Here is a 27,094-nt window from a genome sequence, read left to right as displayed (position 1 = left end):
CATGATTGAGTCTCGTTTATTTAAATAGCTGCCCAGTTATTTGTCCCACTGTGCAGTTTATTGTTCAGTTAAGAACTTTCACATATTTCCTCATTTATGGAGTCTTTGATGCCATCAGATCTTTTATTTTCTTCTTAAGAGAACTTGATTTCATCAAAAGACAGGAAGCAGAAAGAAAGAAAATAGAAGATTTGGAAAAAGCTCATCTTGTGGAAGTCCAGGGTCTGCAAGTACGGGTGAGTTACGTGCTCAAAACCACTAAGTGATAGGATGGTTTTGCTGAGTACTGAGTACTAAGACCAGTGCTGCCTTAGAGTTTTATGGATGGATTTTTTTTCCTCCTTAGATTAGAGATTTGGAAGCTGAAGTATTCAGACTATTGAAGCAAAATGGGACTCAAGTTAACAATAACAACAACATCTTTGAGAGAAGAACGTCCCTTGGTGAAGTCTCTAAAGGAGACACCATGGAGAACTTGGATGTCAAGCAGACATCTTGTCAAGATGGCCTTAGTCAAGGTTTGTTTAAGCTAACCGCAAAAATGGTTTTTAATGACTATAAAACTCAGCCTTGGGATCCCTGGGTGGCGCAGCGGTTTGGCGCCTGCCTTTGGCCCAGGGCGCGATCCTGGAGACCCTGGATCGAATCCCACATCGGGCTCCCGGTGCATGGAGCCTGCTTCTCCCTCTGCCTGTGTCTCTGCCTCTCTCTCTCTCTGTAACTATCATAAATAAATAAAAATTAAAAAAAAAAAAAAAAAAAAAAAAAACTCAGCCTTAAAATTTTCTTTTTCTTTCCCAGAGACTTAAAAGTTGAAAAAAACCTTCCTGCCATGAGAAAGACAAAAAGGCTTATCAAAATAAGAACCTGTCACTTGGTTCTTTTTTTTTTTTTTTTAATCAAAAAATCAATGCTTTGATGTATGGAAATAACAGAATTGCAACTTAAACTACTTAATTTTAAGCCACCATAAAATTGATAGACTTAATAAACTACCTTTAAAAATTAAAAAAAAAATAAACTACCTTAAAAAAAACTACCTTAAAATGATAATTCATCCCATCTAAGGTGAGCTAGTGTTTATGTATTAAAAAGTAAGACTTAGAATTTTTAAGTCATTAGAATGAAGATCTTTTTCTTAACATTAGAAGCTAACTACCTACCTCTAGCACTTGGAATTCATTAAGAAGTTCTGTTAGTTTTATGCTTTTATCTTGGTGTCCTCTGTATACTTCTCATTCTTTCCTGTCAAAGAGCAAATAAAATCAAGACACCTGGCTGGCTCAGATGGTTAAGTGTCTGCCTTTGGCTCAGGTCATGATCCGGAGTCCTGGGATCAAGCCCCACATCGGGCTCCTTGATCTGCTTCTCACTCACCCTCTGCCTGTCCCTCCCTCTGCCTGTGCTCTCTCTCTCTCTCAAATAAGTAAATAAAATCTTTAAAAAAGGAAAAGCAAGTAAAATCAAAACACTGGAAACATTTGCTGTTATGTTTGTCTTATTTATGCACCAACCATAAAATGGTCATTTATTTTCTTGCACAGACATCCATAAATAGGTTGTGTGTATGTGAATGTGAAGAAATGTTTTCATATCTATAATATATTATTAAATTAGAAAATGTATAATAATTTATAAAAATAAGTATACAGGGAGATATGAAACCTTTGGTTTCATCTTTTAAAGTTTTTACCTAATAATCCTTGGAAAAAAGCGAAAGTAAAAGAATGTTGTGAATCAGCACTGTCATGATAGGACAGACAGCTCACAGGCAGAGCGATTTGACATGCAGTTAAAACTGTTCACTAATGAGCTATTTAATTCTTTGATGATCTTTCTCACATACTAAAATGTCTCCGAGACTTTTCTGATATACAAGTGTTTATATCATATCATTAACTTTTAGAACTACACTCTTAGCTATTAAAAATTAAAAGTATTGGAAATCTTCATTTAAAATTAAAGTGAGATCTAGAGATTTGAGACCATTTACTACATTTTTATTTTACATTATTACGGGCTTTCCCGTAATAAAATATAATGTGTAAATAATGCCTCTTGGGCAGCTTAAATAGGAATATTTAGCACCAGCATTACCACTAACTGAAGAGCTGTGTGTCTTCAGGAAGGTCATTCGGCATCTCTGGCTTGGCTTTACTATGTATAATATAAAAATAGTAACACTTCAGTTTTCTCCATACTAACAGGTATTTTGAGGTTATATGCATTTGTCTCTGAGGTGAATAAAAGCTTTTATAAGATTGTAACTTTTATATCTGGAACTCTGTAACATTGATTTCTAAAGAAAAATGTCAGAAAAAAACAATGTTTTTTTTTTCACCTTTTCGAATATTTTAATTCCATTAAATTAATTGTAGTTTATAATAAATATGTGTTTCTGCCATGATAGGCACAAAGTATGATCAGTAACCAATAGCTTTCCAATGTTCATTTCATTTCTGTTCATTTATTTCAATTTAGAAATCAGTATCTTGTCAAACATCTAATTAATGGTATTTATTAAATTATGTGAGTACAGAAGATCAACAAACTCTACTATTAACATGCTGATTTGGATCAAAACCTTATATTTCTTCTGAACCCTTTTCCTATTCTACACCCTCCATTTTGCCACATAATTATCAGTTTCCCTAGCAACACTGTGGGTTCACAGTGAGATGCAGAGACTACTAATTCTTACTGAAACCAATCCATGTTTGTGCAGTAGAGGTGGAATCCGTCATCTTAGACATTAGTAGCATACATATCAAGCGGTGCTCTTCCAGTTTTGCTGCCGAGGACAGTCAGTGATAAATCTCCTTGAATTTCAATTGCTTGATCACATAAACTAAAATGGCTTGGTCAGTAGCTAGATAGGAATGCTCTGGAAAGCACTTTTCTAAATTGATCCTTTGCTTCCGTTGCTAGGGAACGCTGAAGTCCTAGAGGTTTAGAAAAGGAAGTAAAACTGCGGACCAGACACAGGCCAGTCAGCACTTAAAGATCCCCCCCCCCCCCCCCGGCCCCCCACCCACACCTTTTTTGCAACAGGATGGGTAAGGCAACTACCCGTCAGTTTTGCTAGTTTCTGCCCCCTAGATGCAGTGCTCTTTCTCCCCACTTCCTGGGGACTGTCCAATTCTGACTTGCTTTCTGAGCACTGGAGTGTTTTATTGATAGGATGAGTGCTTTAGCATAACTTTAGGCCTTGAGGCAACTCAGTGAAGCAAAAGGATGATCAATTAAAGTCCGTGAAAAACTATGTTAGAGTGAAATAGTGAAAGAAAGACAATGGAAGGAGACAAAATGAAGGAGGCAGAAAGGGAGGAGGAGGAAAGGAAGAGCACACAAGGGGTCGTTTCTTTGCAGAATCAGCTTCCCAACTGAGGAGGGATTAATTACGTGACTCTCAGTATTGAATTATTGTAAGTTTTCAGAGTGATAAAATCATTTTTCAAACTAAGCAGAAATTTCCTATCACAACAATTCTATTTGAACACTATTTGTGTGGTTTTCTCTATAAACCAAGCCTACTCAACTATCTCATTAAAATGTTGATATATTATACAAATCCATTACTTAATATGCTCTAATACATTTTCTTACCATAATACATAAATCAAATATAACAATTTTTTTCACCAGGAGCCATGACAAACCCTTTTTAGGGATTATTACTTAATTATTAAGAGTTATTAATTAGCACTTACTTGTTAAATAAAACACATAGTTTTACCTGTGTTCTAGAATGTGAAAAGTAATTATTTTGCCCTCCTGCCGTGTTTTGTGTTTGTCATTTCTTAGTGCCTGAGGTCCATGAACCCTACATGACTAGCAATGTCTGCTACTGCCCAGGTAGTTAAGTCATGATTAGAATAAGAGCAGAGAACAGGTATGTTGGAGAGATCTTGAAAGAAAAGTATTATAGTCTTAGTTTGATAGATTCCCTGGAAAACTCACTTTAACAACATGAGCTTCCTGCACTTCAAATATTCTGGGATCCTTAAGATGATACTGTTTTTGGCTTCAAATAGTTTAAAGTCTCTTGTGAAAGGTTCTGCATGTTCCATAGAGATAATGAAAGAAAAACTAGGACTAATTGGTAGAAGTTACATATGAAAGCAGATTATCATCCTGCCTTAAGAGGTTAGAAGTATGTATGATACCTTTAGAAAAGTATTTTGAACACGGAAAGCCTGGTGGCACACTGACTTGTAAGAGGAAGGATGGCTCCTAGGTAGGAAGAACAGTGTTTGTCCCTGCCATCTATATAAGAAGGCATGCAATTTGTAGGATAAAAGGGGAGGAAGATGAACGGTTTAGTATAAGGCAAATACATAGATGATATAAACATTTTAAGAGATGAGAGGGAGTTTGAAGAAGAGGAAAAAATGAATAAAATTAGAATTATTTTTTTTCTGATTCATAGACCTTATGTTAAAGGTATGCTACAGGGTATTCTTGGAGTAAAAGTAGGCTTTGAATGTCTGAGAAGAATTCATAACTATTTCTGTAAGCACTATGACCTATTAATATTTTTGAGGCATAACAGGAGCTGGGTCACTTGTAGGTTTGTAAAGTAGTTCAAGTATCCCCATGAAGTTTGAGTATTACTACTAAATGCTTATTTCTCCTACCCATCAGCTAATAGGCCACTAGTTAGAAAACACTGAATGTTATCTTCCCTAAAGTGTGAACATGAAGGATTATATAAAGCCTTTTTTATTCTTAATTCCTTTAGTTACTTACTACTCCTTGGCTCTAATGAGAACTGAGCCAGAAGAAAAAGAGTGAAGGTGCAAGATGGCAGATTGTAGGAAAGTCTAGATTTTCAGAATAGATTGTATCTGGAATTAATTACTCGAACCTGGGTGTCTTAAAAAAAAAAAGAGAGAGAATATTTCTAAGCTACTTTCCAGGTAATTTAAGGCTATCTTAGAGAAAGGAGCATAAGGATATGAAAATAATACTTTCTTGTTTCCTCTCCTTTCCCTTACACTTTTTCCACAAAATGGTTTGGCTGCTGCAATAAAGCTCTAGATTTCCGGAAAGTAGATCCCTAAGATGGCAGTCTGCATCTGCATCTTGAACCCAGGATGTTTAGTCTGGAAACCTAAGATTTGTGGGCGTATCAGCGGAACTCTGAGCCTGCTTAGATATTCACACCAGCCAATTCTCTGATCAGTTGCTATCCACATGTATTTGCTTGTGACCCTGTTGTTAGCTTATTGGTTTGCATGGAATCTGATTTCTCTGAATTAAATCACTGCTTTGAAATTCACTCTGATTTCAATAAAGTCTTTATCAGGAAGACCAAAGGTAAATAACCAACTGCCATTAAGGGTATATACCTTTTTCACCTATATGTTTTTATCCTTATACTTTATTCACTCATATATTATCTAGAAGCAACTTGGAGAGATGCCTTTATATCACAGTATTGGGCAAACTGATAGCAGCAAGATAAGAAAGATCAATGAAGATGAGGACAGAGTGGAACCAAAAATAATGCTGCAAGTATATATATTATGATTATGGTATTTCTGAGGCAAGGCCTTTATTTTGGCTCTAAGCTTCCTAGTTGCTGAAGGAAAGGGAAACCTTTGTTCGTTACATTATTCACAGTATTCATAAGGAAAAAACAAACTATCTGCTTAAGAGAAGTAGACTATTGGCACAATTAATGTATGATTTAGAGAAAACAGTGATATTAATATTGATAACATCCTTTCAGTAAATCCGCTGATGTTTTTGTTATTAGGACATTTTCACACAATGGCTCTCAGTGTAGACTAATGGCATCACACAAATATATAATGTAGTATTCAATAAAACCAATTTAAATTATTGGGGAGAGGATGGATGAGTCATGATGTACTCAGCTATCTGGTGATCTTATTTGGTGCTCATGTGCTCCTTCATGTATATCAGGTTAAATTTGTTAACCATGTTTGTTCAAAACTTCTAGAATGTGTTAGTGAGAGAGAGGTGTTTAAAAAAAAAGTCTCTATAATTAAGGAGTTATCTGTATCTTCTTTTAATTTTGTCAGTTTTTGCTTGAGGTGATGTTAATAGGTACATATAGGTCAGGATTGTCCTATCTTCTTGGTAAATTAACCTTTGAATCATCAGGGAATGCTTCTATTGTTAATAATTCACTTTAATATCTACTTTGTCTGATATTTTAAGAGCTATATCAGCTTTCTTTTGGTTAGTGTTCATATGGTATATCATTTTGTTTTGCTATGAATTTTCTCTTTTGTAACCAGCATAACCAGGTGTTTGTTTTATATTACAGTATCTCAATCTTTTTAGTTTTTTTTGCAATTCTTCATTTTTTTTAAATTTTATTTTATTTATTCATGAGAGACACAGAGAGAGGCGGAGATGCAGGCAGAGGGAGAAGCAGGCCCCATGCAGGGAGCCTGACACGGGACTCAATCCTGGGTCTCCAGGATCACGCCCTGGGCTGAAGGCGGCGCTAAACCACTAAGCCACCCGGGCTGCCCTCAATTCTTCATTTTTAAGATGCATTTAGAAAGTTGTTATTTATTTACTGATATGTTGAGTTTAAATCTAAGCTCTATTTGTTTCTAATCTAACAAAAAAAATCTTTTTTCTTTTTATCTACTTTCTTGCTTCCTTATAGATTAATCAAGTGGGGATTTTCTTTCTAATCTACTTTTCCCTGTATTAACTTTTATTCTTTTTTTTTGGATACCTACAGATATAATCTAGAATATTTGCAGAAAATAATGGACTGAATATTAATATTAGTATTCATTAATATACTTCCCATTTAGCTGCTCCTACCTATCCACAGCTTTATTGGCATGATTAAAAAAATTTTCACAGATGATAACAGAATATATAAATATGAAAAAATATTGGTGGCTATACCTTATAACCAATATTTTAAATTTGAATATTTGATATTTGCCAGCTATATTGCCAGTCCTTCCTTATTTTATTAAAAACAATCCATTTATTGGTTCCATGTGAAATCATAACAATTATTTTTGGGGAGAAATGAGTCCCTACTGCAAGTGGATATAAAAAGAATATCTCGGGACACCTGGGTGGCTCGGTGGTTGAGCATCTGCCTTCGGCTAGGGCATGATTCCCCAGTCCTGGGATTGAGTCCTGAATCAGACTCTGAATGTGGAATCTGCTTCTCCCTCTGCCTATGTCTCTGCCTCTCTCTCTGTCTCTTGTGAATAATTAAAATCTTTAAAAAAAAAAAAAAAGAATATATTTTTAAAAACAGATTTATTTATTTGAGAGAGGGTGCACACATGCACATGAGCCAGGGGGAGGGCAGAGGGAGAGAGAGAATATCAAGCAGACTCCATGCTGAGTGTGGAGCCTGGTGTGAGGCTCAGTCTCATGACCTTCAGATGATAGCCTGAGACAAAATCAAGAATTGGATGCTTAACCAACTAAGCCATGCTGGTGACCCCCAAAAAATATCTTTCATAGCACCTGGAACTAATATAACGCTGTACATTAATTTTACTAGAATTTTTAAAAGTTCTTCTGTAATTGGAGTATGACCTGTGTCACTGAATAGAGTTAATAAAAATCCTCAAAAAGCTGGGGTTTGGGTTTTTTTTTTTTTAATTCTTTTTATACAGGGTGTTGTAGTTCTTAATTTGAGCTTTTAATAAATATTGAGTGGTAATATGTTAGAGGTTATACACCTTGGCAAATGCCTAGAGTATGGTTTTCTGTGTAACTAATGAAGTATAGGTGGAGTTAACACATTTTTATGAGATTTAAGCTGTCTAATGCAGTTGTGTTCTGGAATAACATTCCTCTTCTACTCTAAGGTGAGCAGAGTGAACATCCATTAACTGTCCAGGATTCTCTTCATTAAATAAATAAATAAACAAAACAAAACAAAAAAACTGCTTATTCACAGAGATAAATACTGAATCCAGAAATGCATTTTATATACATTTATGTATATAATGTATGTATCATAACCAACTTGTGTTTATGCAGGGAACGCAAAGTTGGTTTAGCATTCAAAAACTCATATAATTCATACATGAACTAGAGGAGAAATCTATATAATCATCTCTTTAGATGAAGACAAACATTTAATGAAGTTGAACACTTATTCATGATAAAAAGTTTTTAAACTAGAAATACAAAAGTTTATTAAACTAGAACTTTCTGTTTTCGTTTAAATTAGAACATTCTTAACTTGATATGTCAAGCTAACAGAAGTCTATCGAACATTATGTTAAGTGGTGGAATGTTAAAATCAAGAATTTCCTTTAAAATAAGAATTGTTAACATTTCACTACTTAATGTGCTATAACCACTCTATTCAATGTTTTCCTAGAGGTCCTAGCAAGTACCAGACAAGCAAAACAATAAAATAAAAATAAAAAAATAAAGAGAAAAGCAAAATTGTTATTATTCACTGATAATAAAATTGAATATATTAAAAAACCTCAAGAATACAGATTATTAGAATTAATAAGTTTAGCAGGATGGATGTCTCCAAGAATCACTACACATCAGTTAATTCTAACAAACAGAAAATATAATTTTTGTACAAGTGATTTATAGTGATTTATAAAGCAACAGAAAATATAAATAGCCAGTATGAATTTAGCAGAAGCAACTCAAACACCACAGTAAGACATTCAAGAAGACCTATATAAATTGCCAGACTGAGGAAGCCTCAATATTATAAAAATGCCATAATGCCAAATTAACCTATGTATTCCATAGTTCTAATGAGAATTTGAACAGGTCATTTTAGGTTTTTGTTTTTTTTTTTTTTTTCTTTTTTAAGAACTTGGCAAGAACTTTCTAAAATGTATGTAGAGGAACAGCTTGGTCCAGAATAGTCAAGATGCACTTGAGCAAGGACAAGGTAAGAGAGCTTGTTCTCTCAGATGCCAAAATTCATTTATAAAGTAATAGTGATAAGATAGTGTAGTGTAGCTCAGCAATTGACAAGTAGACCGGTGCAACAGAGTGAAATCTAGAAACAGACTGACACATTCATGCCAGTTTGAGACTAATACATAACTAACACTGCAGATAGTGGGGAAAGTACGGACTAACAAATGGTGGGGGGAAAATTGACCATATGAAAAAAATGAAATTGGATTTGACCTCATATCATTCATAAAATAGATTCTAAATGGGTTAAAGCCTCAAATATGAAAGGTAATGTTCCTAACTTCTTGAAGAAAATGTAGGAGAATGTTTATATGATTTAAGACACAAAAAATCCAAATCATAAAAAGTTTGTTAAATTTGACCACAGTAATTGATGAAAGACACACTATACTGTCTTTCTAAGGAACATGGAAAAACATGCCAAAATTTGGGAGAAGATATTTGTAGCCTGTTTAAGAAATATCCAAAATAAACTAAGAACTCACAGTTGTGATCATAGGAAAACACAACTAACTTAATAGAAAAATGGACAAACATTTAAACAATCAGTTCACAAAAAAGTAAAACCCAGAGTTTGGTAAACATAATATTCAGCCTCTGAGTAAAAATAAAATAATTTGCAAATATAAAGTTCCACAGTAATATGTGATAGCCAACATGAAGGAAAACTCATACAGCCATTTTGCTAAAGCGATTTGGTATTATCCAGTAAAATGGAAGAAATGCAAATTCTATGGCCCACTAAGTTTACTTCCATATGTGTATATATGCTTCCAAAAGTTCTTGAAACATGTACCAAAAGACATGTTCAAAAATGCACAGCAATATTGTTTATAGGAATTGCAGAAAACAGTGAATTAATTCTAGTCCTACCTTTCCACATAATGTTTAGCAAACAAAACAATTTGCAGAATATTGTATACAGTTTATTACCATGTATATAAACTTAAAAAGCAAACAAAATTAATCTATATTGTTTAGAGATACTTTTGTGAATAAGTCGGAGAAAAAATAGGGGCTACAACTAGAAATGAGACATAAAGAGGGCTTCAAAGGTACTAATTTAACTTTATAGGCCTAATGGTAGGAACATTGGTCTCTTTTTCCTTCTTTTTCTATATGACTTACACAGAAGGTATAATTTTTTGCATATAAAATATATTAAAATAGAAATGTTTAAGTAGCTTAAATGAAAGATAAACCACAAAAGACTTTGGGGGGCTTATAACACTTAGTATTTAATAAGGGGGGAAAAGCTAACACCAAGAGACATTTATAACAATAGGGGGGTTCCCTAGGTCACTGGTCTTCTCCAAGAAGTCATATTTTCTGCTCAGGCTGTAATCAGATGTTGTCTTTGTCCTTTTTGCTTTTCCCAGAGCCCTCAATGTTAGTGGCTCTTTTCAGATACCTGTGGATATGAAGCCAGGCTAGACCCCTACCATCATGTCTGATTTATTTCCTGATGGAGTCTGAGAGTACATTAAGCATTCACTTTTAGCATTGGAACCCAGAATTTTAAAATAAGGTTAAAGGCATGATTAAAGCCAGAATTCATTAAATGGAAAGTCATTAAAAGGAAAGTGAATGCTTGCACTACATTATCAAGAGTGTCTTATAGAAGAGCATTAGATACAGAGCAATGAGGTAATTATTCCATGCTGTCACATTGTTAGTTCTAAATTGGGGCAGGAGAGAATTCTAGAGTGGATTCATGCTTGTTTTTATCATGCATACCAATATAAGTTCTTGGTAAACTTTCATCATTTTCATTTTTCCTGAACAAATTATTTTCGGTAACTTTTAATCCTCAATAAATAATTTTGACCATGAAATATTATTGAATTGCACTAATTAAAGGGTGAACATTCCCAGTAAATCACTATGGAAAATTTTAATGAACAAGCCAAATGAATGAGAAATCAATACTTATTGATTGTTTTCTGGCATATCATTAGAGCCAAAATCTGTTCTCTTACGCAAAAAGCAAAGCACCTAAATTACCTGTCTAGTTTTGTGCAAGTTTTGCATCTGTCTTTGTGTAAGTCATTAAGAGTTTTGTTGCCAAATCAACGAGGCATTCAGAAGGAGGTATTCAGTTGCAAAATGACAACTCTCCTTGGGTCCTATTTCTTACTGCCTCTTTGTAAGTTCACAGAAGTCACCAGACCCTTCAGTCCTACAGAGGTATGCATTAGTACTAGAAAATATCTAAAGTTGTTTTGATAGAAAACAAGCTTTTTTGTCAGAATGAGCTTAAGCTTAGTAGTTTTCTGTCCACTTTAGGGAAAGCAGGCTGCTTTTTCTTTTATTTTGATGTTTAAATTTTGTTTGCTTGGAATTGAACTATAAGGTAAGATGATCTGGAAGAAAAGACTTTTTTTTAAAGATTTTATTTATTTGAGAGAGAAAGAGAGTGTGTGAGCAAGAGAGTGGGGCAGAGCAGGAGGGAAAAGAAGAGGGAGAGACAGAATCGCAAGCCGACTCCACACTGAGCAAACATAGAACCTGCTGTGGAGGCTTGATCCCAAAACCCTGAGATCATGACCTGAGCCAAAGCCAAGAGTCAGACGCTCCACTGACTGAGCTACCCAAGCGCCCTGGAAATAAAGACCATTTTAACCTGAATGTGGGATATAGCTCCTTTTCAAGGAAACTTTACAAGATAGCTATATTCAGAAGTGTTTCTTATATTTTATAGGTAATGCTCTGGTTCACCATGAAATTCTAATTATATAGATTGGGAGATAGTGTATAGTTAAGATAAAATTGACTGGAAGAATAGGCTGGGAGGATGCAAAAGAAGATGCTGTGCGAGTGGTTTGTAAATGCAGTGCATGTTGGTAGGCTCCTGTGAGTTTTTCAGAGTGGACGACAGATTTCACTTATGCTGTCTACTGGCCAAGAGGGAAATAGGATTAATCATGGTGTCACAGCCTCTTTAAAATTAAAACCAAGCAATAAACAGCTATTTCTGGAATTAGGACCAGAAAATGATGTGGTGTGTATGGTTCTGAACAATGTTCCAACTATATTGTTTCAGCAGTTATGAGATCCTTAGGGTTTTTTCTGTTAATGGAGGACACTAATACCAAGTTATGACTGAATCTCATGGATGTGAAATAATATTCTACTTCAGTACTTTATACTAATTATGTCTGAGAACCTATAGAAAATGCCACGAATTAGGAAACTTAAGAAATACAGACACGGAAAACTATTGCCTGTGAGTTTCATGATGATAATAGGGCCTTATGACTACCCAGAAGAGTCATTCAGATATTTATTTTGATTTTACAATTAATGTTTGATTTATTCAAGCTACATTATCAAAAACTTAGTTCTTTAAGTTTTTAGATTTGATTTGCAAATCACTGTTAAAGGATCTTTGAATAATATTTTATTCCTATTTATAAACTTAGCTAACACCTACAAACATTTTAAATTGTATTTAAAAATTCATTAATATTTTATTTCCTTTTTAACTGCTATTCTTAGTGACTGATAGTCTTTGAAAGTACTTAAGAAATTCTATCCACCTATTACACTACACTTACAAGTAGTGTAGCCTTTGAGTTTTCTTAAGCCTTCTAATGCTCTGTGTACATAATTAAGTCTTCCCGTGGTTGAAAGATACTTTCCAATTAAGGAAGCCAACAACTGTTACTGCAAGTAACAGATTATTTCCTACCAAAAGCCTAAGCTCTGAATTCTCTTTCTAGTAATTGAGGAAACTATTATATCATGATATATCATTTGGAGGGTTGCCTACTTAGCATGCTTGAGATTACTAATATCCAGAGATATTTTTTTGTAGGCAACTTTGAATGACAACACAGAAGTTTGTTTATTGTTTTTTTTTTTAATTTTTATTTATTTATGATAGTCACACAGAGAGAGAGAGAAGCAGAGACATAGGCAGAGGGAGAAGCAGGCTCCATGCACCGGGGGCCCGACGTGGGATTCGATCCCGGGTCTCCAGGATCACGCCCCGGGCCAAAGGCAGGCGCTAAACTGCTGCGCCACCCAGGGATCCCCATTGTTTTTTTTTTAATACTTTATTTATTTATTCATGAGAGACACACAGAGAGAGAGAAAGGGGGGGTGGGGGGGGCAGAGACACAGGCAGAGGGAGAAGCAGGCTCCATGTAGGGAGCCTGACGTGGGACTCAATCCCGGGTCTCCAGGATCACACCCTGGGCTGAAGACAGGCACCAAACCACTGAGCCACCTAGGCTGCCCAAGTTTGTTTATTGTTGTCATGTCAGAGATGCTATAATATCAAGAAGAGGACATTTACATATCCCACCTTCCTAGACCCAACTTACATACAGGACCTCATGGTCCTACTCACAGAAGTCTGCAGTTCCCAGCCAGTTTGCCCATTTGATTAGTTTTTACAATTCTTCAAATTTTAAGACTTTTCTATCACATTCTAAAGATGTTGGACAGTGAAGGAATCCTAAGATATTGAATACCTTTCCCTGTTGTCTAAGCAAAATTCTGTATCCTTTCATATTCTCATAATCGACAACTCTGACGAGTGTTACAAATGATATTTGCTGGAATTAAGGATATCTCACATAGTTTTTTTCTGACTTATAGCCACTATCTCCACGGACAGTCTAGTGGCATTGTGTGACTAAAGAGTCAGGGGCAATGGAGTTGGACCCCCTCTGCCCTCTTGAGAACAGTGAGGTAGGTTAGCCATAAGCTGAAGAAGTCTATGTTGGGTATCACACTGCACTAGAGAAGCAGTACACTAAAACAGATCACCAAATTATGTTTCAAAGGCCACACAGATAGTTTTGTGGTTGCATTTATTGATAAAGTGGTAAAAATGGAATTTTTTATTATTTTTGGAACATTAACAAATAAAATGTATAGTTCATACAACAGTAAACTCAGACGTACTTAAAAGATTAGGAAACAGCAGTAATCTTCTACTTGTTCTGAAACTGTAAGAAATCAGTTTCCTAAAATTTCATAAATACTAATTGGGGTATAAAGTTTATCAGCTTTTAGGTGACTATAAGGAAAGCAACTAAATTAATAGAGTTCAGGGTGAGAGTTGTCTGTGGGTGGGTTCTTAAGTAAAGTGCTATCATAAGATGAGACGAAGTTGTGTAACTTGGTCTCAAATTACCGTAACTGATTCAATATCTTCCCTGTGCAATACTAAAACAAAGTAGTGACTGGAAGTTAAGGCATAGGGGCCCTAATCAAGCTAGCTCATCTGGCAGTTAGTAGAGTACCAAGGCAGGCAAACAGTCTCCATAGACATAATTGAAAGAGCAGCCTTCTCACATTGGGCAGGCTGATAGTCACATGGATTTTGACAGTTTACTGGACTGATACCAACATCTGGGAATCCTGAGTCCGAAAACACCAGAGCTCTCAGATTAGAAAGGAATTAAGATGTCTGTAAAAGAAAATGTACTGAATCTGCTGGTTGTTTTCTTTTTGCTAATTTTAAATATATAAGTAATATATAAATACAAAAAATACATATATTACAAAAAATGTTTAACATTACAATTAAGATTAAAGTATCTGTTGGCCAAGATCTCCAAATCTAATATCTTCTTTGGAGGAAAGCACCATTGTCAGTATGAAGTAGATTCCTCCAATTCTTTCTCTGTTAAATCACATGCATCTATTTATCACTAGAAAATATATTTTATGTTGCTCTTTTTAAAAATATTTAGAAGGAGTGTACATATGGTTTTGCAACGCGTTAGTCATCTAAGAATATTTTGCTGACTTTTCCATGTCAATAAGTAGATTCATTGACTGCTTATGTAACAGTCACTCTTCCAAGCACTTGTGTATCTATTAATGCATTTAGTCCTCACAGCAGTGAATTATTGGTGCTATGTTACTATCATATCCATTTTGCAGTTGAGGATTTTGAGGGACAGAGAAGTAGGGAAATTGCCCAATTTAGTGGCAGAGCCACTGTTCTGGATTCTATTCAAGGAAGACTGATTCTAGATCACTGTCATGGAACTGTTTTACACCACCTCTCTGAGATACATAAACCTACCTCTGAGTGCAGTACATACCAACCCAAAACCCATGGGCCCATCTTTCATGGGCCCAGGTACTGTTCAAGTTTTATAAGGCCGCCAAGTGTGTCATGATGCTCAGCATTGTAGTTGATAACAGCATTAGTGTGATAGTTGAGGTAGGACTGTTTTTGAGGAGAATAATGCTCTAAGAATGCAGAGGAGGCCCCCCTCATCATGCTGCTCCATTCCCCTCCTTCCCTTGCTCTCTATATCTGATCTGTGGGCAGCATTCCAATTACGTCAAAAATAACGTCAATATAGTGAAAAAACTGAATGACTCACAGCATTACTGTAGGGAACTGGTTGCTGTGTAATATGATATATAACATTCTAATTTCACAGAACATTTTTCATAACAGCTGCTAAAATCATAATCGAATCCATTAAATGTTTTTAAAGGATGCAATTCGAAGCAATAATAAACTAGTCTTAAAATGCAGGTATATTGAGATGGAGTCCCACCAACGCAAAACTGCTCCATCCTTTACTACTTCATATCTTCTCTGTGTCTGCCTGTCTGTATTTATTAATCCACTTGAGTCTGTTCATCTTTTGAATTGCTAGCTGCATTTGAGTCAGAGATAGGCTTTTTTTTTTTTTTTTTTTTTTCCAGAGACCGGAGGGTCTGAGAAAAAGAAGAGAGAAGGAATAGAGATGAAAAGGAAATTTGATTCTCTGATTCTTATGGAAAACAGAACGTGATGGCCTGGAGAGAAAGGGTAGAAGAAGGACCCAGGCTCTTAGGTTTATAAAAGCAGTGTTACATTATTGATTAAGGTATCTGCAGAGAGCGAATGACAGTGAGAGAATGCTACCACCTAGGTCCTTGCATTCAGTAGCACAGAACTTAGCAACATGGAGCCAGTTGGATTTCTTCTGCTGCATTGCCATTCTCAAAGCTGACAGCTAATTTTTTGATGTAAGAATTTTATTCCATGGATAACTATAAAACCAAGTAAAATACCTCAGGTTTTTTTTTCTTTCTTCGATACTGTATACTAACGGAAATTTGCAAAGTTAGTACCTGACCTGTATTTTTGTTTGGAACATAAAGTAAGACTAAACAAAGATTCAACAAAGGCAAAAGATTACTTGTGAAATTTATTGTCAGACTTGAGAGTGACCTTCCAGAAAAACGATAGGCTTTGTTTTGTTTTTTAAGATTTTATGTATTATTTATTTTAGAGAGAGAGGAAGAGAGCAAGTAGGGAGAGGAGCAGAGAGAGGGAGAAACAGACTCCATGCTGAGCACAGAGCCTGACTCCGGGCTGGATCCCAGGACCCCGAGATCAGGACCTGAGCCGAAATCAAGAGGCAGATGCTTAATGGATTGAGCCAGCCAGGCGCCCCAGGATGATAGGCTTCTGAGGACTGAGCTCTATCCCATCTCATCCATAGATTAAGGGTGTGATGCAGTTAGTAAACAAGTTAGTAATCTTGAAGCCTTGGCTTTCCTATCTGGAAAAGAAGGCTGGACTAGAATCCTTAAGGTTCTTTTGAGTTGTAATACTCTAATTCTTACACAACATGATAGAGAAAGATAGCTTCTAGTTACCCAGCTACAAAAGTCCTATACACATTTTCCTTCTATTCCACACACCTCCTCTAACACTGCTAAAGGGGGATGTTGCCCGTGGTGTATTTAGTAGTTGATTCCTCTGGACCTCTTTCCTTTCAACTTCCTGCCATTGAAGTGAAAGCTCCCCGCTCTATTCCATTTTCCTGGTTCTTTAAAAACATGTATTCTCAGGGTGGAATATAAATTGCTAATTTGTAATTCATGAATCACTGCCATAGAGGGACCCCGAGAACTTTGTTTTCAGGGCCTCAAAAATTGTTAATTGTATGCGGTGTGTTGTTGGCCACTTGGATCATGGACTTAAGGCACTACTCTTCTAGATACCTTCATCTTTAATAGATATAATTCTGTATGTGTGCTCCAGCAGTTTGTACCTACTCAGTGCTAGCTGATATTAAAGCAGATGTTCTAGATTGCTCTTCAGAGGTTGTTTGATATGAGTACCAGGCAAATTACTGACCAGTCATGGAGCCAGAAGTCCCAGAAGAAATTCTCTATAATCTAAACTTTGCCGATAAGTAGTTCTCATGTTCCCTCACTTTATTATTTGTTCAGTACCTAGTGATGGAGTAGCTACTGCAGTCCTGGATATTGGGTGCTCTTGGTGGGTCCTCCAGGGCCAGGATTCTATTGAAAAAGGAGCCATGTAGAACAGGCTTTCTCCTTGAGTCTTCTGTCACCAAGTAACCAAGCTGTTACAAACAGACCAAATAAGAAACCATCTGAGAAATAGTTTTTTCTATAGTTTTCAAAATGTCTTCCTTTTTATGCTTTCTTAATACCTATGTGAAAGATTAATAATAATATTTCCCATATAGCCAATTGGAGAAATGAACTTGCTAGATTAGCCACATTTTATGTGATTTTACAAACAAAAACACTGAACATTAAAATCTTTTTCTAGTAACTTGTTCAACCCTCGCTAAATTTGGAGGGCACAGACTCGTAGCCTGGGAGTCAAAAAAAGAAAAATCATGGCAGTTCATCAACTAGCTGTGCGGATGACGGCACATTACTCAGGTTCTCTGGACTTCAAGAGAGGATAAAGCATACTTGGCTGCTCTGTTGCGTGGGGCTGTTTTAAGGAATACCTGAGATGGTGTGTGTGACCGACCATGCTTTCTGTTATAGAAAATACAGTCCAAAACCCAAGATAGATAAACTGTGAAACGGGCTTGTATGACAGTATATCTAATTATATTATTGCTTTCATCTGTGTAGTGTTCCCACATTTTATATGTAAACAAGAGCTTGTAAGGTTGATTATCTCCCAATTATCACAACTAATGAACTCTTAATCGGCAGCTGCAAGTTTAGATTTTATTGAAAGGGAGAAATTAAAGTGATCAAGGAGATTATTTTTTCTCCTTTGACATGTAAACAATAAAGAGACTACTAATTAGAAAATATTTAGCTGTCCTTTATATATACCTGAATAGTCTGGCTTTTCTGAATATTCACTTTTCTTTCAAATACAGGAAAAGAAGAGTCATTCTGTAAATATTGTCATTCAGTGGATGTATCTCCTAGGGAAAATATATTTAATATAACTGTTAGAACCATATGCCAAATGCAAGGTTCCATAGGTAAGAGAGGCACAACCTGAGATGCTTCCTTGTTTTGGTCTTATAATATATTTAGAGCACACCTTCATAGTAACACGATGAAAAGGAATTTCCTGAAGTAATGCTACTGTAAGAAATTGTTTTATTCCATTAATATCAGTACATATTAATTTTCTGCAACTCCGTTATAGGCTTTGCTTTTAATAATTTAAATCCAGAAGCACTTAATTATTAATTCTGAAGCCATATCAACATTATGGCTTCATTTAATGACTGCCACTCTAAAAAGATAAAATATGATTGATGCTCAAGCTACATTATTTCTAAGAAGCAGTAGCATTCCAGATAAATTCAGCCAGAGAACAACTTCTCCTCAGCCAACACCTTCACAGAGCTATGGGTAACCTTTACTTCTCCCCTTTGGAATGGTGACTTGGAGTTCTGACTTGGTCTCTTGGGGGCAAGATTAAAGGTGGTAAGAGGCAGACCACAAGGACCACGCTGGCTCTTTGGATGTTACATTTTCTTGTTGCCCTGGTCACCTTTGGTTGGTTGGTTTCTGGCCACCTTTGGTTGCCCTGGTCACCTTTGGTTGGTTGGATTCTTTTATAAGGCTTTGTACATTTCTCCTAAATCTCACTGATTTGTTTCTGGCGGCATATCAGACAGGCTGGCATGATTGTCACCTATATTTGCCTGGTATTATTGATAACCTTGAGATCGTTGTTATCAGTGTCTGTGGTCTCTTTGTCCATCCTTTCCAAAGGTTTCTCTTGCTGATTATTTTGCATGATTCTTTTCTTAGACTTGAATGAGGCAGTCCCAGAGACAGAGCGCCTGGATTCAAAAGCACTAAAAACCCGAGCCCAGCTCTCCGTGAAGAACAGACGCCAGAGGCCCTCTAGGACAAGACTCTATGATAGTGTCAGTTCAACAGATGGGGAAGACAGTCTGGAGCGAAAGGTGAGCACCGTTGACTGGTTTCTGACTTGCAGTGTTGAGCTGTATCCTTGTTCCCACAGCTTTTTGAAGATGATTTTTCTGCAACCAGATTCTGTGTAAACAACTGGAATAGTTCACTGCTTTGTCTCCTAAATTCTTACTCAACTCTATATATTGTTGTAATTCAAATTATTTCTGTATCATTCAATGAACTAACCCAAAAGCATTATGAAATATTGTCATATTTCACGATGGTGCTTTTATGTTCAGGTATTGGTTTTACCTAGTGGGAAATAATGAATGTACAAGGAATTGTTTCTGTGTCTTAGGTGTCTGTGTTAGCTACAATGTAATATGGTGAATTGTTGTAAACTATGCAGTCTCATCTGTAAACCAACAAAAAAAATTGGTTTTTGAGGGATTTACTAAAATAAGTTCGGTCTGATTTCAAAGTACTCCATGGAGCTGGTGCATAACCTCCTTTATAATCTCTTATACCAACAGCCTTCAAACAGTTTCTATAACCACACGCACATTACCAAATCACTTCTGCCCAAGGGTTTGAGAACTTCTCCAGAATCAGATTCTGGTGCTCCATCCCTCACTCCGGCGGCTGGCAGTGTGCCCTTCTCCTCTGACCACGTAGCTGAATTTCAAGACGGACCACTGCACCCGGAAAAGGAGCCCTCCCCCTTTCTTTGGGGAGACACTTCACACTCCTCTCCTTCAAAATCTGATCATGATATAGAAGAATCTCCTTGCCACCATCAACCCACCACCAAGAAAATACTACAGGAAAAAGGTACTCTTTATTTTTCTTGTTGTTTTTGCTTTTGTTTTGTCTGACTTCACTAACTCCTTGATTTGTGCAATATAAGAATAGCTTTTTTTGTCATAATCATAAGTCCTTTGTCTTAATAATTAATATTGCTTTCTTTTTATGTTGTGGGATAAGAGCCCATGCCTCTCCCATTCATTCATTCATTCATTCATTCATTCATTCATGTATTTATCTATCTTTTCCTACCAGGTTAGTATTTTTACTTCTTCAGTTCTCCACAAGTTTACTACTACTAAAGGAAATGCTTCAGGAGGCCTACTAGAGGGTTTGTAGAATAGAAACCCAGAGTTTCAATAAATACTAACATGCTCACATTGGAAAAAAAAAATGTGTATAATATATATGTAAAAATATATAGGTATATAATATCTATAAATATATAGAAGATATGTAAATATCTTCATGTATATATGAAGATGAAAGCAATACAGGTTTTAAGCCATTAATTGGTTTTTCTTTAGAAGAAATTTTTACAGTAATGATTCATATTGCAAAAATTGTGACAGGAGAGCTATGATAAAGATAATGCAGGGAGATTAATCAATTAAATTTTAAAATAGGTTCCTTGAATTAATACCAGAATTTCATAGGGATGTCAATAGATTTTTGTCATTTTAATTTATAGAAGTAATAAATTCTCATTAGACAAGTTAAATGATACAGAGAGGTATAAAGATTAGGTTCATTCTTTTCCTACCATGTCTGATGTGTCCCTTTAGAGTAACCAAGTAAATTTGAGTACGTTATCTTTCACATGTGAAATACACCTAAGTCATGCACATGTGTGTGTTTGTGTATGTGTGTGTGCGTATAGGTGTAAAAACAAAAATCCTTTTTGGTATATTTGTGTTTTGTGTAATTTTTTTTTACAAAAATGAATCATGTAAGTCACATGACTCTGCGTTTTGTTTTATATATAATAATATTTTATGGACATCCCTCTACAGCAATATACACAAATTTAAATGACAAGAGAATCTTCTGTAGTGAGCCTATAATATAACTGAGGCAACTCTTCTAATATTGATGGACATTTGGGCTGTATTCTGGAAGGTTTAGGTTTCTTTTTGTAGTTCTGCCTGTTTGCGTATCACTTTGAAAAAAATTGTAACAAGCATCTGTATATTCTTATATACTGACACTTATTTTTGTAGGAACATTTTCAAAAGCTGAATTGATAGAGTATATTGTACTCAAGAGAAAAATGTGTAGCTTTAAATTCTTTTATTACTAAAAATAAAGGCTGAAAATAAGTAAAATAAATATTTTAAATAATGGGAACAGAACAACCAAAAAGCAGAAAATAGAAAGGAGTGTATAAAACATATAAGCTGAATTTAATTTCTATTGAAATGAAAGGCCTATTCTTAATTGCCCTCTCCTCCCAAAAATATAGTAAAATTCTGTGAATTATTCCAGCTAATAATTCATACGATTATTGTTTGTGTGAATTATGATAACAGTTGTTTGCATGTGTCCGTTGGAAGGACACATTAAGAAAAAAAATAGAGAAAAAGACAAAAAAATGTAGCACTGGAAATAAGAGATGGATTAAAAGAATTAATTTTTTAAAGATTGTGAACTCAGTAGATTTAAAAATCTAGTGGAAATGGAGTTTCCTACAAAATTAGTCTATTCAAATTGTCTATGAAGATAACTTGGATAAACCAATAATCACAGAAATGTGAAATGTGTTTTTATAAAAGCTTCCATTTAGAAAGTCACCAGAGCCAGGTGGTTTTATAACTGAATTCTCCCTAACCTATAAAAAAAAAAAAATAGTTAGGCTCTGTTTTATGATAGGTATTCGAGGTAGGGTGTTTCTCATTTATTTAAGTAGCAAGAGTCCTAAAAACACAATAAAGGCTGTGTGGAAAAAAGAAATCTTATGCATGTAGATTCATCTTAAATATGATGCTAATATGATGCTAATCAATTGAATCCAAGAGTGCAAGTTAATTATATTCCATAATCAGGTAGCATTGATTCTGAAAATATAAGAATAGTTCAACATTAGAAAATCTAACAATATAAATCATCATATCAACAAAGGAAAGGTAAAGTGTTACAATACTAATGGAAGTTGAGAGGCATTTGATATAATCCTTCAGACATTTTTAGTAAAACCTTATTAAAATAAAAATGGAATTAGGTAAATTTTTCTGAATATGATTGGTTACTTAAAAGCAATCAACCACTAAATAGTGAATCTTAAGCCATTTGCACAAAAATTAGGACTAAGACATGAATGCCAACTATCATCACGATTTTCAAGTCTGTTTTTGAGAATTTTCTAATTGCAGGAAGATAAGAACATCAAATAATCAGTGCAAATTTGAAACAGAAAAGACAAAATATCTTTATTTAAGGATTATGTGAATATTCATCTAGAAGATTAAGTGGCCAGATATAAAATAAATATATAAAATCAATATCTTGACATGTGTAAGGGTGAAATGTCTGCAACTTACTTTGAAATGCATTTGAAAATTAATGGGTTAATGGATGACTAGAGGGATGGCTATGTGATAAGGCAAATGTAGTAAAATGGAAATTGTAGGATATAGGTAATGGATATACATTTGTTCACTGTAAAAATTTTTTATCTTTTGAAAAAAAACAGTGGCAGAAAGAAATGTCGTTGGTCTGTACTGATCGAAAGATTTGATACAACAGATATTTTGTGAACTTAATGAGCTGATCCTAAAATTGTAAGAAAGGGAAAAAGGCCAGGAATACCTAAGAATCTTAAAGAAGAATAAAGTAGAAGATCCTGATACCTGGAATTATTAATAAGCCACAGAATTAGTTCTGTATATTATTTGCACAGAGGTTTAGAGATTCAGGAATAAAATAAAGAGCATGAAAGCAGATTATACACATTTCATATACTATGACAGCTGGATCAGTGGACAAAGAATAGAGTTTTTAACAAACTGTTCTAGGACAACTGGTTATACCAATTTTAAAAATTTATATTAGACCCTCCCCATCTCATACATTGTAAAACAATCCATTCAAGATGGATTTAAGACTTAACTGGAAAATGCAAACTATAAAACTTTTAAAAGACTGTATAGTATATATTTTTTTTTACTTCAAGGTAGGGAAGGATTCCTTAAAAAAGACACAAGAAAAAAAAAAACATGAAGAAATCTAACATCAGATTTCTCAAACACACAACAAAGAATCCCACAAAATAGAAACCATTTACTACCTTACTACCTGTGTAAGTAGAGTTAGCATCTACATTATGTAAATAGCTTGTATAAATTACTTAGAAAAGACAAATAATATGATAGATCATATATAATGTCCTGAACAGGTACTTCATAGACAATGAAAGCCAAAAGGCCAAAATATTTATGAAAGGTGTTCCACTGCATAAGTAATCAGGAAAGTATGAGGTAAACCAGATGAAATACCATTCTAACTTAACCAGATTGCCATAAATATTAAAGTCTGATGTTACCAAATGCTGGAAGCTATGTGATACACCCAGAGACTGAAGAATTTTCATTGTGCTGGTGGAAGTTTAAATTGGGGCAAGATCTTTGGAAACAATTTGGCATTGAGTTAGTGAAGTTGAAAGTGTGCATGCCCTATGGCCCAGGCAGGTCAATTGCCTACTAAGAATCTTGTACAAGGGTATTCATTGAAGCCCTACTGTGTGATAAAAAAAAAAAAACAAAAAACCTGAGAAAACCTAAAAACTGCTGATTACTAGAATAATCACTAGTAGAATGGTTAAATCAATTGTAGTATATTCATATGATGAATCCCTGCAGCAGGGAATGAATAAATCATACTGAAACATGACAACAGGGGTGAATCTCTGGAGTAAGCATTAAGAGGATAAACCAAATTGCAAAAGAATACCCATGATTCTATTTAGATAGTGCTAAAAAAATTAGTAAATTTCTTAAAGATACAAACAAAATGTTGAGGTTGTAAGTGGGAATGACAAAAGTCAGTTACTTGGTGGGGAGTGTCCAGGAACTGAAATGGGGAAGGACATACTGGGGACTTCGTAAGTATAAACTGTGGTGAGGGTTGGGGGGATAAATGAAATGGGTGTTTGTTTTATAGGATTTTCTTTATACTCTACAACTATCTGATAAATACTCTTGGTTACAGTAGTCAATAAGCATATTGAAGGACCCCATACAGAAAGTTAAATGATAGACTTTAATATACAAGTAGCTTCAAATAATTTTTAAAAAGTCCAAAATTGGCAAAGAAAATAAACCATTGGTTCACTGAAGAGAAAATTCACATTACTTATAGGAAAAGATGATCCACCTCACCAAAGATCAGAGAAATGATCATTTAAATCAGATACCCACTAGATTGCCAAAACTTTTAAACAATTCCAACTAGTGCCAGCAGTGGTGTGGGATACACTCATACGTTGCAAGTGTGATTGTACATGACTTTATTTTTTAAAAGTGCATACTCATCTGTCTCTACCAGATCAAAAATTATAATCTTTCTAAAAATACATTGTAAACTAGAAATACATTTGTTTGGGGGGTCAATCTGTTTTTAACTCTTGATAAGTACCATTGCTTTATTTCTGATCTTTTCCCTTTGGTTTCCTTTCCTGAGCCTATTGATTGCTGGAATTATCTTCCACAGACTGGTTCTAAAAACAGCTGTTCTAGAAGTTTGGGGGTAAAAATTAAGTACTTAGAAAGTTTTAAAAAAATACTAGTAGGAGCAAAAGAAAATATGTCAAGCCTGCTAACTCATCAAAGATAGTTCTCAAGTTGGTGGAGGACTTGGCATGATGATTTTTGCCTACTTTCAAAAGAATTAAAGACTTCAAAAACTCTCATTTATTAACCCAAACTATGGATTTTAATAACACTTTCATAGAAATACACTTGTGGCAATCCCTCTATAATCTCTGTAGACCTTAATTGGTCCATAAGGAGACAAAACAACAGACTCATGTATTTTGGAACTGTGGGTTAATATTTTCTGGTCTACTGTTTGAGTTTATCAGGCATAACTAGCTATCTGAGAGAAATTACACTGCAGTCAAGGAGTGTGTATCACTCACACATGAAATATCACTCCCGAATTTTTTTAAGTGCCTAAATATTGTCTAGATTGGTACCTTTACTTCTATTTGTTTTTTAGTGATTCTTTAAAGTCAGCAGATATTTCCTCTCAGATGGGAGAAGTAGTACATTGATTTGGATTGTTCTCTACAGTCCACTAGTAGTAATGTAGGAGTCAAATGTGAGAATTCCATCCTTTCCCAAATGCCTTCCTAGTTTGCTACTCTTACTTTTTTGGGATTAAGTTCTCAGTAGAAGTAAATAGAAAACAAGATGAGAGATGGGTAGCTTCTTCTCCAGAAACAAAGTACTTGGGCTTTCCCCTCTAAAGTCTTCTGGGGCCAGTTGTGCTTCCGGGTAACAAGGAAGAGGCAGTTAATTGAGCTTTGATAAAGTATTAACTTTGTCAATAGTCAGTTACTAGTACAATAACCACCGTTACCTACTATGATCAGATGAAAGCAGTGCCTCACAGTCTTTTCTTCCCCCAATAAGAAGTTTCCAACCTTGAAGAGTTTTCGTTGCCTTCTGTGTTCATTGACATTAACCCATTCATTTATGTATTTGTTACACAAATAGTTATTGAGCAACTGCTCTGTGTCAGGCCTTGTGCTAAAGGCTAAATGTATAATGATTGACAAGATTCCATCTTTTCCCTCAAGGAGCTTGCTGACTAGAGTCTGTCTGCCTCCTCTCTCTCTCTCTCTCTCTCTCTCTCGTTTTTCCAAACCAAACTGTATCCAGCTTTATTAAAGATACTTTTCATAAACAATCATGGTATTTCAGGCAGGACATGGGCAGATGATCGTTAACAGTATACAGCAACTTTCAAACTCCCTTCTTCAGTGGACTACCAAAATCAGAAAGCCACTATAAAACCCAGTGAAGTCTTCATGTGATGCTCTGAACAGGGAAAGTTTAGAGTGAGGATTGACAGTTCACATTTAGCATGTTGTTTAACGACTTTTCACAAGCAGATCCTGACTTTCAGGAAATGAAATGAAAATGGCAGAATTATCAATCTGAAGATCCGCAAGCTAAAAAAAAAAAAAAAAAAAAGGAACCCTTTTGAGGGACACCATCTCAGTTGCCTGACATACTGGGAACCATTTCTTAGGTTCTAACAGGTCTCTGGGCTTAAGGGAGTCAAATCTATGTTGAAGCAAAGAGGGAGAAGAGGACATAAAAAAAATGAATTCTTGTTTTTCCACACCACCAAGGTGGCTCATGTGTGTCAACATCAAGGAATCTCTCCTCCTGGGAGCCAAGAGGAAGTTTCCCCTTGTTATCAATCTATCTTCAGAGATATTCTGTTAGTGACATATGCCCTTCCCCCAAAACAACAATGAAGTGTTCCATGTACTAACAACATAGCTTATTAAAAAAAAAAGTAAAAAAAAATTCTGCATTTTTATAAAGCTTGATAAAAAATAGTATTTCAAACTGTACAGTCACCAGAAGTGCACAGTTATCAAAAATGCACACACTTCACTTGGCATCTCCAGCACCTTCAGCTTTCTGTGCCTGGTCTGTTTTGGCATCTCCATTCTCTGCAGGGTTCTTTCCACCCTTGCCAGCATCAGCTTTCCCCTCTTTCCCTTTGGGTACCTTCTCTCCCTTCTTTGCAGGGGCCTTTTTAGGCTTGGCTCTGGCTTTGGAGGAGCAGGTTTAGCAGATAACCTTGCAGATCTTCTCTGTGGCTCATCCTTCACCTTGGCTTTATCTCCTTTAGCATCCCCTTCAGCCTTTCTCTTGGGCATGGTGGAGACAGCGGCGGGACGTAAGCGCTGGACGCAGGGATGCAGCGACACATGGGCTTTGGCCAGTCCAGGGGTTGTTATCACCTCTTCTTTTTCCTCTCTCTCTCTCTCTCTCTCTCTCTCTCTCTCATAGGTTTGTTTTGCTAGTGTGTTTTGTGACAGATCTTGTCTCTGACACCCCACCATCAATGACTGGGAAGACCCTATTCTCTGTTGCCTTCCAGTCTCAGACTCTGTTACACCTGGAAAGACATCAAAGAGACCTTCTCTTAACTGGCTCTCAGACAGCAGCCTGTTACCAGTAGGTACCTTGAAAGTCAAAGGTCTAGTTTTCGGATTTCTACGTCC

The 27,094-nt window shown here is 35.5% G+C and overlaps 1 protein-coding gene and 1 pseudogene across 23 annotated transcripts in view; one reads left to right on the top strand and one right to left on the bottom strand.

Annotated features, from left to right (window-relative positions):
- The window catches only part of PPP1R9A (protein phosphatase 1 regulatory subunit 9A), a 312,092-nt gene that overhangs the window by 255,752 nt on the left and 29,246 nt on the right, over nucleotides 1–27,094 (top strand). For 10 of the 23 annotated variants that reach the window (XM_072784098.1, XM_072784099.1, XM_072784093.1 and 7 more), the window contains 5 exons: nucleotides 140–236; nucleotides 347–518; nucleotides 18,051–18,158; nucleotides 18,943–19,100; nucleotides 19,584–19,881. In XM_072784098.1, coding sequence (XP_072640199.1) covers nucleotides 140–236; nucleotides 347–518; nucleotides 18,051–18,158; nucleotides 18,943–19,100; nucleotides 19,584–19,881 — 833 coding nt within the window. The remainder of the gene's footprint in view (nucleotides 1–139; nucleotides 237–346; nucleotides 519–18,050; nucleotides 18,159–18,942; nucleotides 19,101–19,583; nucleotides 19,882–27,094) is intronic. The other 13 variants (XM_072784104.1, XM_072784100.1, XM_072784105.1 and 10 more) reach the window with 5 other exon arrangements.
- On the bottom strand, nucleotides 26,388–26,791 carry LOC140609035 (non-histone chromosomal protein HMG-17 pseudogene; annotated as a pseudogene).

The sequence above is a fragment of the Canis lupus genome, chromosome 18 (genome assembly GCF_048164855.1).
Source record: "Canis lupus baileyi chromosome 18, mCanLup2.hap1, whole genome shotgun sequence".
Classification (NCBI taxonomy): Eukaryota; Metazoa; Chordata; class Mammalia; order Carnivora; family Canidae; genus Canis; species Canis lupus.
This window is presented reverse-complemented; position numbering and strand designations above follow the sequence as displayed.